General features: G+C 39.3%; 1 protein-coding gene across 9 annotated transcripts in view; it reads right to left on the reverse strand.

Moving 5' to 3' along the window:
- Positions 1-9,212: 9,212 nt before the first annotated feature.
- Positions 9,213-13,973, reverse strand: part of ARL6 (ADP ribosylation factor like GTPase 6) — a 41,718-nt gene continuing 36,957 nt past the window's right edge. For all 9 annotated transcript variants that reach the window (XR_005226522.2, XM_043538467.1, XM_037906964.2 and 6 more), the window contains one exon: positions 9,213-9,918. Coding sequence is in view for 8 of the 9 variants with exons in the window: in XM_037906964.2 (XP_037762892.1) it covers positions 9,882-9,918 (37 nt within the window). In the remaining variant the exon portion in view is untranslated. The remainder of the gene's footprint in view (positions 9,919-13,973) is intronic.

Here is a 13,973-nt window from a genome sequence, read left to right on the forward strand (position 1 = left end):
TACAGAAGTAAATACTCAAGAGGAACACTCAATACAAAGTTCCAATGGTGATAACTTAGCTAATAAATGGAAGCCAGCCAACAATTAAGATATTGTGATGTAGTCCGTCTTGCTGGAATACGTATGTGGATGAGACCATATGCCCTAGGACTCTTATACAATTTCAAGCTGTTATGACTCGGTGAGCCTTGAGATCTGCAGCAAAAGATCAAATTGTTCGGAATTTCATGTCTGGATGGAAAGCTGTCCTGAGCAGAGTCCACACTGCTCCTACAAACTCTACCCTCTGATCTGGACAAAGGGTAGACTTATCTGAGTTGAGCAGTAGACCGAGAACTTCAGAAGTTGACTGGATAAGATGTACACTGGACAGAGCCTGGACTGGCCTTTGACTACTGAGGTAAGGGCAGATTGGCACTCTTTGCCCTTTTCAGGAAAGCAGTTACCACTAACATACATTTTCTGAAAACCTGCGGATCTGCTGACTGGCTGAAAGGCAGCACAGTGAACTGGTAATGAGAATGCATCACTATGAATGTGAGATACTTTTTGTGATTGATAAATTGCCACCTGAAAAGAGGCATCTTTTAAACTGAGGACAGCATATTCGTCTTTAGGATCCAGGGAAGGAATAACAGAAGCCAGGATAGCCATGCAAAACTTTCTGCGTTTTAGGATATCTGTTAAGCTGGCACAGGTCTAAAATTGGTCTGAGACCTCTTTTTGCTTCCAGCACTAGGAAATAATGGAAATAAAACCCCTTCCCTCAGATACTGTGGAACCTCCTCTATGGCTCCTACCTGAGGGAAAGCCTGAACCTTCTGGAGGAGCGGCTCCATGTGAGAGTGGTCCCTGAAAAGGGAAAGGTAGAAACAAATTAGAGGTGTGTAAGGTGATGAGTCACCCCTGAACTAGAGCCTGATTAAGCCACATGCATTGATGAGTCATTCCTGTGCTAGGCTCCATCCAATCCACAAGCCAGGTGCTGAGCTACTGTTTCTCCTTTGAGGCTTGTATATCTGCCTTGAGTCACCAGCCGAGCTCCTGAGTTGTATATTGGCTGAAACCTAGCACAAGAATGATTAATCAACGCATGTGACTTAACCAGGCTCTAGTTCAGGAATGACTCATCACCTTACATACAGTACTTAATACCCATTGTTCCGAGCTTATGCAGGACCAAGCACTGAGGAAGTGGGAAAGGCAGTTGCGAATATGAGGGAAGATGAAACCTGGACCGTCATGGCATCTTCAAGCAACTCATCAAAACACCTGTTCAGTACTCCCTGGGTGTCTAAATGGAGCAGGCATTGATTCAGAGGCAGAAGAAGTAGGTGGTCTATGTCTATAACCTCTACACTTCTTTCTCTACAGGTACTAATAAGGAGCAGGGGAAGAGTAATGGCAGGTATACGGAGGGCAGAAATGTTTTCTGGATGGGGCCAGAGTATACAACCTCAAACACTTTAAAGTCATCCTAGAGTCCTTCAAGCCATGGAACTTAGAGTTGGTTTGCTCCAAAAACAGTGAAGACCCTTCAAAGGGCAGGTCTTGTAATGTCTGTAGGACTTCTTGCAGAAGCTCAGAGGACTGTAGCCAAGAGCTCCGGAGCTTGGCCACTGCAGAAACCATGGTCCTAGCTGCCAAGTTTGCTGCAGTCAGTGCAGTCTGCAGCAAAGTTCTTACTACAGATATCCCCTCATCAACTAAAGAGAACTCCTGCCTAGCATTTTCCAGCAGCATGTCCTTAAACTTTAATATGGAATCCCAAACATTAAAATCATAATGTCCCAAAAGAGAATGTTGGCTGGCAACCCTGAGTTGCATCTCCCAGTAGAATACATTTTTCTACCAAACAGATCTAGTTTTTTCACATCTTTTGATTTGGGGATTGCTCCCCATTGGCCCTATTGTTCCTGTTCAATGGCTACTGACACCACCTAGGAGAGAACCTAGGAGGGATGAGAGTACAGATATTCAAACCCCTAGGACGGAGTATAATATTTACATTCAGCCCTTTCTGAGGTGGGAGGAAGGGACGAAGGGGTCTGCTAGAGAGACTTAATGGGACCCATAATTGCCTCATTAATAGGTAAGGCTGCTCACTAAGGGTCTGTGGGGGCCAAAATATCAAAAAGGGAGGGGAAGGTCTCCTAACCACCCACCTCCACCTGGATCCTCAAGCTTGAGACCACCCTCTTCAATAACTCTTGGTGAGTCTTACAATCAATGGGAGGGAGAGGGGGAAGATGCTCCCTGAAGAGACTGCTCCTAATAGTGCTGGAGACTGGTACCAGGTCGGAGTAGAACCCAGCACAGCCAACATTCCAGGCTTGCCTTTCAATGGGACCGTGAGGCATCGAATCTGAGGCAATGGCAGTTGTCGCGATACTGAGTGCTGCACCGATGAAACTGGAGCCTCTATGTCTGCTGGAACCAAGAGCGTGGTCTCCTGCACTGTCGGGAATACTTGTACTGAAAGGCGCAATCGATCTCTAACTACCAGAAATGCCTCCAGTATGGTCAGTATGGAGATGGTCCTGGGACTACAGATGTAAAAGGTGCTCCATCAAGCCCCAGAGTCAACCTGCCTCGGTGCCACTTTCTGTGGTACCAGAGAAGAGGAATGCTTGGGTTTCAGCTGCATTCTACTCTTATCCCCATGCCTTGAGGATTTCGGTTCCAGGGACATTGCTCTCCCAGTACTCTGCCTGTAGGTCTTGTGCCTCTTCTTTGACACTGGGGAGGGCGAGCAGTGCCAGTTTTCAGGCAACATAGGAGGTACACTCTTAACCGATGCCAAGGCACTCAGTGCCAAGTCCGAACGGCTAGGCTCTGACAGAGGTCTCAGGGCTGCCTCTATGAGCAAAAACTTTAGCCTGGTTCCTCTGTCATTCCTTGTCCTAATCTTAAAATCTTTGCAGAGCTGGCAATGATCAAAACTATGAGCTTCCCCTAACCACTTCAAGCACCTTGAGTGTGGGTTGCTCACGGGCATCAGCCTAGCACAAAAGACACAGGGTTTGACGCCTTTGTTACCATGGCATCCTTTGGTACCAAGAAATGGAAACCCCAAACTGGGGCCTGAAAAAGAAACCAGTCTTGTCTACACTATTAACTAAGTACTAATCAACTAGAAAACTATTTACAATAAATTTACTATGAGGACACAAAGCACTTGCTAACGCAAGCCAAGTAATTCCAATGACTGTCCTGGGCTGTAAGAAGGAACTGAGCGGACTCTGGTGCAGTGGGGCCCTTTATACAGACACGCAGTGACATGCAGCAGTAGTGGGTGCTTACGCCACTCCAATAGGTACCACTGGAGGGAAAAAAAGTCCAACTGTGCATGAGGTACACGTACACCAAGAGTGGAATGGACATGTGCAATCACTCGAAGAAGAACTGTCAAAATTAAGCTTAACACTTAGTTGCAACATGGGTCAGCTTTTTTTAATTGGGGGAAATGGTGTTTTTCCTCCCTTTGTAATGGATTAGTTTAGGAACCAATCCAGTTTGTTTAGAAGTCATTTCCATAAAAGTTATCAGCCACACTGACTTGCTTATATCTAATGCTCAGTGGATAACTTTTAAAAGTTGTCAAGTACTGATTCTGGGTTAATTTTCCCCCCAGGTTGACAGTGTTTATTCTTAACTTGTAAGAATTTAAAGGATACCTGAGTGTTTGTAAAGCCGGAGTGTTACAATACCATCTTTTTACCTTGGAAGTACCTGAAAAAGGTTTACCTGCCTACATGAGTGTTGGCCAATCAGAATTGTGTAGGCAGGTAAAGTTGTGCCACATGATTACCAACTGATTTGGCTAATCAATTCTTGATTTAATCCTAAATGAGCTCTTGAAATACAGTAGAACCTCAGAGTTATGACCACCTTGGGAATGGAGGTTGCTCATAACTCTAAAATGTTCGTAACTCTGAACAAAACATTATGGTTGTTCTTTTAAAAGTTTACAATTGAACATTGATGTAATACAGCTTTGAAACTTTACTATGCTGAAGAAAAATTCTGCTTTTAACCATCTTAATTTAAATTAAAAAGCACAGAAAGTTTCCTTAACTTGTCAAATCTTTATTTAAACTTTCCCTTTATTTTTTTAGTAGTTTACGTTTAACACAGTACTGTACTGTATTTGCTTTTTTTTGGGGTGGGGGAAGAATCTCTGCTGCTGCCTGATTGCATACTTCCAGTTCCAATGAAATGTGTGGTTGACCAGTCAGTTCGTAACTCTGTAGTTTGTAACTCGGTAGTTTTACCGTACTGTTATAAAGTGCAAAATAATGGCTCTACTGGTTTATAAGAATGGCTGGGTCAGAACAATGGTCTATCTAGTCCAGTATCCTGTCTTCCAACAGTGGCCAATGCCAGATGTTTCCAAAGGAATGAATGGAACAGGGCAAACATCAAGTGATCCATCCCCTGTCATCCAGTCTGAGCATCTAGCAGTCAGAGGTTTAGGGACATCAAGCGCATGCATCCCTGACCATCTTGGCTAATAGCCATTGATGAATCTATCCTCCATGAACTTATCTAAATTTTTTTTTACCCAGTTATAGTTTTGGTCTTCACAATATCCCTTGGCAACGAGTTTCACAGGTTGACTGTGCATTGTGTGAAAAAGTACTTTGTTTTGTTTGTTTTAAACCTGCTGCCTATTAATTGGGTGATCCCTCGTTGTTGTGTTATGTGAAGGGATAAATAACACTTCCTTATTCACTTTCTCCACACCATTCATGATGTTATAGACCTTTATCATATCCCCCTTTAGTTATCTCTTTTCCAAGCTGAAAAGTCCCAATCTTTTTAATCTCGCCTCATATAGAAGCTGTTTCAGACCCTTAATCATTTTCATTGCCCTTCTCCGTACCTTTTCCATTTCTAATATATCATTTTTGAGATGGGGCAATCAGAACTTCATGCAGTATTCAAGGCGTGGGCGTATCATGGATTTATATAGTGGCATTATGATATTTTCCATTTTATTATCTATCCATTTCCTTTTTTAGATACAGTTTTTCCTTTTAAATTTCATCTGTATCCTGCGCAATCATTTAGCTCAATCATTTGCTCTTGTTGCTATTCTGAGCTCATTAGAACTTTACTCTATTCCACCCCAAACACACATCTTATTCTTCCCTCTCCTTCCCCATGTACTCTATCTTGGTGCCTTCCCCACATTCCCCAATGTCCTTCTTTCTCTTTACTAAGGCTAGACTGATGACAGCCTTTGGCAGAGACAGTAGTTTAAGATGGCCAAATAATATTTTGCTCAGTCACCGTCTTGCTGAGCCTATATGGTAGTTACTACTCTCCAAAGCTATTTTCAAATCTAGATGCCTAAAATTAGGCTGTTAAATACATATTTAGGTTCCTAAATAAGCTTGGCCTGATTTTCAGGACGTGCCCATTGCATGTCACAGGGGAAATTACTTAGCCTCTCTATGCGTCAGTGTTCCTTTCAGTAAAATTGGGATAATGTATATCTCATAGGAGTGTTTACATTTAATAGATAGTTCATAAAACACTAAGACCTTCAAGTGGCAGGTATGATAAATTATTGGTATTATAACTTTCATTTAATTAATAATTTTGTAAAAAAAATATTTAGAACAGTGGCATTTATGGGTATCAAATTAGTATAGCATGGGAAACACCTTCATTAGAAAAGTGAAATAAAGCAAACCTAGCTCAATCTTATAGTGGGATGCCAGCAACAACTCATCTAGAATTATCTGTTCCTACAGAACCATTCTACCAAACTAAGGACTTGCTCTCTAGAGAAGTTCATGTGGATATGAATAGTAATCTAATTGGCTGAACATTGGTAAATTAATTATAAAGCACTAGTTTGTATCACTGCAGATGCTCCCATGAAATAAATTACCATGGCATGTACTACACAGCCTCACATCATATTAAGGGTATAGAATAGTGTTAAAACCACCACCACAATTGGCATTAGTTATAAGATACCATTAAGAAGAAGTCCTGTATTAAGATTAGGCAGTAGCCATAATAATATCTATGCACAACACCCCCAATCAGGCCTACTATATTACATAGCAGATGAATCTTCTTAGTATATGCGCAACATGCCTCAGATAGCATGTGACTAGGATTCATCAAGGAATTTGGTCCGCTGGTTGGATCATTAGCTTCCCTGGCCTGGGCACTGAATGTTGATCCAGGCCCCCAAGCAGATCAATGCACCTCTACAACTAATGGCTAAAAACCAGTCAAAATGCAGGATTTTCAATAAAAATTGGGATATATCAACATTTTAAAACAGGTTGGTTTTTTTTGTAATCTCTCTGATACATGAGTGTTACCTCCTGCTAGTCTGACATCTTTCACAAGCATTAAACACACACACACACTAAGAGTTTCACGGTACAACACATTATTCTAATTATTTGGCATTATAAAGTAATGTTGTTAGTGTTCTGACAGCAGTAAAAGACTGACAGGCCATCAACCTTTGGAGAAGAGTACAACAGCAGCATTTTGCACAGACACAGGAAAGAATGGTGTGATTTACAGTCCTTGGGACAAATTTTGCTCTGTTGCAACAGTATAAATCTTAAGTAGCCCCTTCAGTTAATTATTCTGGATTTACACCTGTGAATAGAGCAGAATATGATAACTTACCACACACTTCAAATCTCACTATGTGCTCATTCTCAATGGAGTGCAGAGAGTAGGACACCTTCATCCCCCCTATAAATCTCTAGTCCACTTAGCAATGAAAACATTCCAGGAATTAAAGCCTGCTGGAAATGAATATGTAATTTATTGGTCAGTGCCCTAGTGATTTTTTCTAAGAAGACATATTAGTGCATTTAACAGTTGACTTTTGCTTCAAGACAGCCAGCCTAGAATCTGTCATCAGCATTTCCACATTGCTTGTTACATAGTTATAGTAAACAAAGTCATTTACATTTATTCTTAACACACAACTGCTCAAAGTAATAAATTTCTTAAATTCTAGATGATAAAAAAAAATAAAAGTAGTATGAGGCTGCCACTTTGTGCTCACTTGTTTTTTCCCTTGGCAATAACAAATCATCATCATTAAAAATTATACATTATTTTACCATTTTTGTAACTAGAGTGTATTTATACAGAACTGACAAACTAATGTAAAAGCCATTAGAAAACAGGAACAGCTTTCATAAAAGGATTAACTCTCTAAAGTCATATACACATGTACTATTGTCTTCAGTAGGATGGCAGCCTACAAGAGGCCAAAATTTTAGAAGATTGGAGAAAGACGGACAGACCATCCAAATAAAAAACAAATTTAATACACTCTTAGGAGGTATTTTAATGCAGTCATTCCTAACCCTACCATTCTGGCATTAATTCTTTCTGGAGTTGTGCAGCTCACATCCAAACACAAGAATAGAAGTCTTTAGACATTGCCAAATGGGCCTCTCAATGGTTGAAATGTTTGGGGAATAAATCATTAGGAAATGGGAGTCCCCGCTCTTCCTTTCCTGAAAACCTCTCCCTACAGATTAAGACCAAGCTGGAAGGAGGAAAAGATGTCAAGAAATGTTAAAAGAAAAGAGCCCTTAATGTGCTGCTGCAAAAAACATCTGCATCTGAGCATAAAGGCAGAAGACTGGGGAGCAGTATCAATGCAGTTCACAAGGCAAACTGCACTGGAGCGAGAGAAAGCAGTAACAGTTTGCCTTTCTTTGAGAGGTTGGGGGGGGAGGATCAGCAATTCCAAGCCTGATGAGCAGCAGATTCCCACAACAGAGAAGATGCAGTTCTAAGTACAGAAAGTAAACTTTAGCACTTTAAGGAGTAGTCATTATCCAAGAAGGGGAACATGAAGGTCTAAACTCAGACACATTTTAAGCAAGAAAGTCACAGACCTAGTTAAACCATATGATACGGGGTCTTAAACTTTCTTTCAGCATTAGGTACAACTTTACACTTAATGTTATGTTTAGTTACAACTACAAAACTTCAGCCTATCAAGACTATTTTATTTAAAAAATAGTTAATCCAAGAAAAATTACATCCCCACTGAGTGTTTTTCTTTTTTATTCATATATTACCTGGATCCAAAACAAGTTAGTAATATATAGCAGATAATATTCATAGCTGGGAGGGTCTCAGAGCCCAGGCTCTAGCCTGTGCCAAAACATCTACACTGCCATTTTTAGCCCTGCAGCACAATTCCCACAAGCCCAACTCAGCTGACCCAATCTCTGAGACTCGGTGTCATGAATTTTTATTGCAGTGTAGACATACGCTCAGTAACATCTGATGCCATGGAGACAGGACATGAAGGATAGGTACTGTCTGGAGAAGAGGCAGTATCAGGAGTAAATATTCTTCAGCTTTGTCTCGTAGTAAGAACATTTTTATATGAATATTTAGTTGCCTGTAATGAACAGGTTGAGCTAGTACTAGTTTCCACATAACTATTTAATTAACTGAAAATATATGAAGCTATTCCACTATATCATGCAGTTCTCTTTGCTCCAAAAATTTCTCTGTAAAGGGTGACTTCTCATCTCCCAGAGAAGCACTTTCAGTAGGTTTTTCATATTATTTTAAATGAAAACGAGAGGGGGCGGGGAAAATGTCGTAAGAATTCAGTGCTGACATTCCCTCATAATTTAGCCATTCACTCCATTACTATATCCAATACATTCCAATAGTACTAAATATTGTGCCCTCCTTCCACAATTCTGGATTTTTTATTCCTGCAGAGAAAAACCTAGCAGAATTATAAAATCTATTTCCCAGGCATGAGCAGATCAACTTAAATTGCTATCTGGGATGTTTTTCCATCCAGCTAGTTTGCTGCAAGGATTTGATGCTAAACAGTTTAGACTACCACATTAGATACGTAAAAAGATACTTTATATGACAATAGGAACAGGATAATGTTCTAGTAGAGTGGACAAACTGCATTTTCAAAATGCAAGTTTAAATGGTAGTTTTTTTGAAGTGCCAGGCATAAAGGTGTAACTTATATGAAAGTTTACCAAAGAGAAGTAATTCTAACACAGTTTTATGCAAAGGAAGTTCGATTCTATTACCGCATTCCGTTCTCTTATTCTCAGTGAATTAGACAAAAAATTAAAAGGAAATTTTAGATTAAATGTTAATAATTCAAAACTGAGAACCATCAAAAGACGATGACTGAAACACAATTCAGCTTAAAAACAACATGTTGTACATCTTATATTTTATTGATAGAAATGTGTGTACAGCTGTTACATTACAATATAACCATACATTACAATATGAGCAATTCCTTAAAAACATCTGCAATCATTTATAACAAACACATATCACATTTTAACCTGCAATGTTACAAAAATACTCTAAAAAGCTAAAACCAGGAGACAAGATTTTCAGAAGTGACTACTGATTTTGAGTGCCCTTCTTGAGACACCTTATGGGGACCTACTTTTCAAGAACTGCTGCACATCCACATTCTGAAAAAGTCTTCTTTAAAAGGTATCTCAAGTTTGGACATGCAAAAAATTATGCAGGCACACAGAAATCATCAGTAACTTCGAAAAACTGGATATTTAAATGATGTATTATATGCTTAAATTGCATTTCACAATAAAACTTAAATGACTGCAGATGCTTATTTTAATTTTAGTATTTTCTCCAGACTTAGCAAAGATTTAATTTAATTCATGTATGTACATATCTGATGCACTACATTTTCTAAAAAGCTTACTCATCTTGGGCCCTTGTAAAAGATAATGAAAGGAACCAACAGAATGCAATGTATATAGGTTTTGTTTGTTTGTTTGAGGTCTTCCTTCCTGTTCCAGGGGCTTGTACATCTACTGCCAAAGTTAATGTATGACAGGTCTTTTATCTTACTGGCCTCTCATGTCTTCATTGCTTGGATCTGATCTGATAACAAAAAGAAAAATACTAACTTTAGTACACCGCATTTAGTGGAACTGTCACCCCCAAAGAAAACCAATATATTTAAGTTACAAAATTACATCATTTGTTGCATCTGTAACCAAGAAAAAATTGCAGTTTGCATCTTCAACTTGCACCCTAGCGGGTCTACTGAGATTCCTCTCTGATTAAGCAATTTCTGCCAGAACTGCCATTTAAACAGAAAGAAACTACCACAAAATTATTTTATTCTTTTCCACACCTTATGTGACTGCCTGGATCAGGGTAACAACATAGACAGGAAATTACATGAGTATGCATTCCAACTCTGGCTATACTCAAGTTCTGGACCTCTATGTAATTGAATTCCATAAAAGCTTAGTTCCTGAACAGTTTATAAACTATAGGACTCAACTTCAGTCTTACAGAGGTATTAATGCAGTTCACATGAAAATGCAGCTTCCCACTCCTGACCATATTTCTGTTGCCCAATGCCACTTCCCACTGTTGCCCAATGGCATTTCTTAGCAACGTTTCAATGTGTACTTAATTAACTCATGCAGAAATGGAATGTAGGTGCAAAGTATATGTTCCAGTTATAACTTCAATAAAATAAAATAAATATTTTTCTGGGCAGATGGCAATAACCTATTCCTCAATGACAGGTTTCAGAGTAGCAGCCGTGTTAGTCTGTATTCACAAAAAGAAAAGGAGTACTTGTGGCACCTTAGAGACTAACCAATTTATTTGAGCATAAGCTTTCCTGAGCTACAGCGCACTTCATCGGATGCATTCAGTGGGAAGTACAGTGAGGAGATTTTATATATACACACAGACCATGAAAAAATATACATTGTAAGGAGAGTGATCACTTAAGATGAGCTATTACCAGCAGGAGAGTGGGGTGGGAGGAGAGAAAACCTTTTGAAGTGATAATCAAGGTGGGCCATTTCCAGCACATTTCCAGGAGTTAACAAGAACGTCTGAGAAACAGTGGGGGAGGAATAAACAAGGGGAAATAGTTTCACTTAGTATAATGACTCAACCACTCCCAGTCTCTATTCAAGCCTAAGTTTGTATGCCCCTCTACCATGTACATTGGGCAAACTGGACAGTCTCTACGTAAAAGAATAAATGGACACAAATCAGATGTCAAGAATTATAACATTCATAAACCAGTCAGAGAACACTTCAATCTCTCTGGACACTTGATTTCGGATCTCAAAGTGACTATCCTTCAACAAAAAAACTTCGAAAACAGACTCCAAAGAGAGACTGCTGAATTGGAATTAATTTGCAAATTGGATACAATTAATTTAGGCTTGAATAGAGACTGGGAGTGGTTGAGTCATTATACTAAGTGAAACTATTTTCCCTTGTTTATTCCTCCCCCACTGTTTCTCAGACGTTCTTGTTAACTCCCGGAAATGTGCTGGAAATGGCCCACCTTGATTATCACTTCAAAAGGTTTTCTCTCCCCCCACCCCACTCTCCTGCTGGTAATAGCTCATCTTAAGCGATCACTCTCCTTACAATGTATATTTTTTCATGGTCTGTGTGTATATATAAAATCTCCTCACTGTACTTTCCACTTTATGCATCCGATGAAGTGAGCTGTAGCTCAGGAAAGCTTATGTTCAAATAAATTAGTTAGTCTCTAAGGTGCCACAAGTACTCCTTTTCTTTTTGCTATTCCTCAATGAGGACTAAGTTCACACCAAGTACATGTGCGAAACTTCAGGTGGGTTGTTGCAGTCTGGTTTAAAAAAAAAAAGGTTTTTATAAAGGAAAAAGTATTTTTTTACCCTCTCAACTCAGAATTGGCATCTGTATTTAGTCACACTGTTTTATTTTGTGGGGGAGAATGAGGGTGAGAAGTCAGTCTCAACGTTTGGGTAAAGAACACTGATGGAAAATTTCAGTCCCCAAAGTGAGTATTTCATAATTTTCTGATAATCTGAAAAAAGCAAGGGTCTATAATAGAAATTTTTGCAAAATTAACTGCAGCAGAAGTAACTGCAATAATGATTTATCATCTTTTCAATTAAATGTGTTATTTTTAAATGCATCTTCTAATCCCTGGTCCAAGAGCTGACTGGGTCCATTTTTAATCTTTAATTTTGATCCAGAATGGGTTTTGCCAGGAAAGCATCTCTGGCTGGCATTTCAGATTCATGTAAACAACAGCCTGAAAGTGTGTACCTGGAGCAATACTTCCAAATCTGGGCTGCTGCCACCTGCAGGATTCCTCATGAAGACAAGAGGAATCAAAAGAAGTTGAGACAATAAGGAGACTTTCAGGTCAGGTCAGGAACTCAGGAAAAACAGCTGAGCTGCAAGCTACCCATTGTGATAGGATGTGGGAGAAGAAGAGCTCCCTCCCAAAAAAACCTGTGTGATGGGTAAGGTGCATCCTGTCCTTTTGTGGGAGAACAGAACACCCTCCCATAAATGTTATTTTTGGGGAGTTGTTCCCCCTTCCTCAAAATTCCTCAAAAAGGTAAGTAATTCCTTCACTCACATTCTCATCATCAACACACAGGAGAAACAAAAGTAGTTAAAAAAACCCTATGTCACTCCAGTCACTAGATTAGACTGAATAGAAAGAGTACTCTACTACTCGTGAATAAATGGAGATAATACAAAATATAGTACCTGATTAAAAGTAATTCTTTACTGCCATTTGAAATAAGACCAACATTTACTTTAGCTGTAACAGAGTTTGGATCATTACTGACATCTAGTGGCTTGCTCAGAGCAGAACACCAAAATGTGGGTGGGGAGCAAATTACACGGCTTCTTATAGAAGGCCTTGCACAAATATTGACTTTTGTTCCCAATTAGATTTAAACCAAATTATTTTAAGTTATGTTATAATAATTAATGAACTACTAATTTCAGAATGTGCATTAGAGTGAGGGAAATTAAAGTGATCCTTCAACCTAAATGCAGGATTTGTTGTTATTATTTGTTTAGCAATAGCTCTCAAGGACTCAAATAAAATCAGGGCCTCATTGTGCTAAGCACTATACAAACTCACAGTAGTACACAGACTCTGCATGAAAGAGATTAAAATCATTACATAAACATCTCATACTGTTTATATAATTATGAGACTGCTGCATGTGTTATTATCGGTATAATGTAAATGTATCACTTTGTCTTCCGTTCTTTAATCCTGGTCCCAAACAAGAAGAAAGTAGTGCACTTCTTTTAATAATTAGTCTCAGAAGGATTTAATATTATTTTAGTTACAGTGCTTAACAGCTTCTAAGGATTGCACAAACTTTAATAAATAAATTAAATAATTAATCCTCACAACACCCCAAACAGATAGGTACTTTAGGAAGTATCACTCTCAGGATATGTTTATACTGCAATAAAAGACCCCCTTGCGAGGGGAGTGCATCTCAGAGGCAGCTTCCAGCCTGAGCCTGAATGTCTACACTACAATTTTATATAGTCAGCTGACCCAGGCTCTGAGACTTGGTGCCACAGGGGTTTTAATCACAGTGCAGACATACCTTAGAATTTCTAAGATACTTGCCAAGGAGCCAGGAAGTCCTTTAATGGGCTGCTCAAGGGCAGATGTGCCATGTGGACTTCCCTTGGCGAGAACCCCCAGGGCTTCTGAACCCCTGGGGGGTTGCCAGAGAGTTGTAGACCTGGGGAGAGACCTGGCAGCTGCAGAGTAAAATTGACATTGATATTTCATTAAATTTTTTTCAGGATTCCCAGTTCATGGAAAATGTTGAAAAACTTGGAATCATTCCAATTTGGAATGAACCCAAATATCAAAACCATGAACTTTACTATTAACTGGAAACCCCTGTGTTGGCCACCTGTACTTTTAATTCCTTTTTTGAAAGTGACTAGATTTTAAATTGACAGAGTCCCTTTACAACTCAGAGTGTTCATAAAAAACCTGTTCTACAGCTCCAACAAAAAATGCAGAAGCCAGGGCCTAAGATGTCTTCAGCTTCCATATCATTATAAATGTATATGACACCATACAATACATTTTAATAGCCTTCTCTCGCCTCCAGACATCCATAAAAATT

This window comes from Chelonia mydas, chromosome 1 (assembly GCF_015237465.2).
Source record: "Chelonia mydas isolate rCheMyd1 chromosome 1, rCheMyd1.pri.v2, whole genome shotgun sequence".
NCBI classification, from domain to species: Eukaryota; Metazoa; Chordata; order Testudines; family Cheloniidae; genus Chelonia; species Chelonia mydas.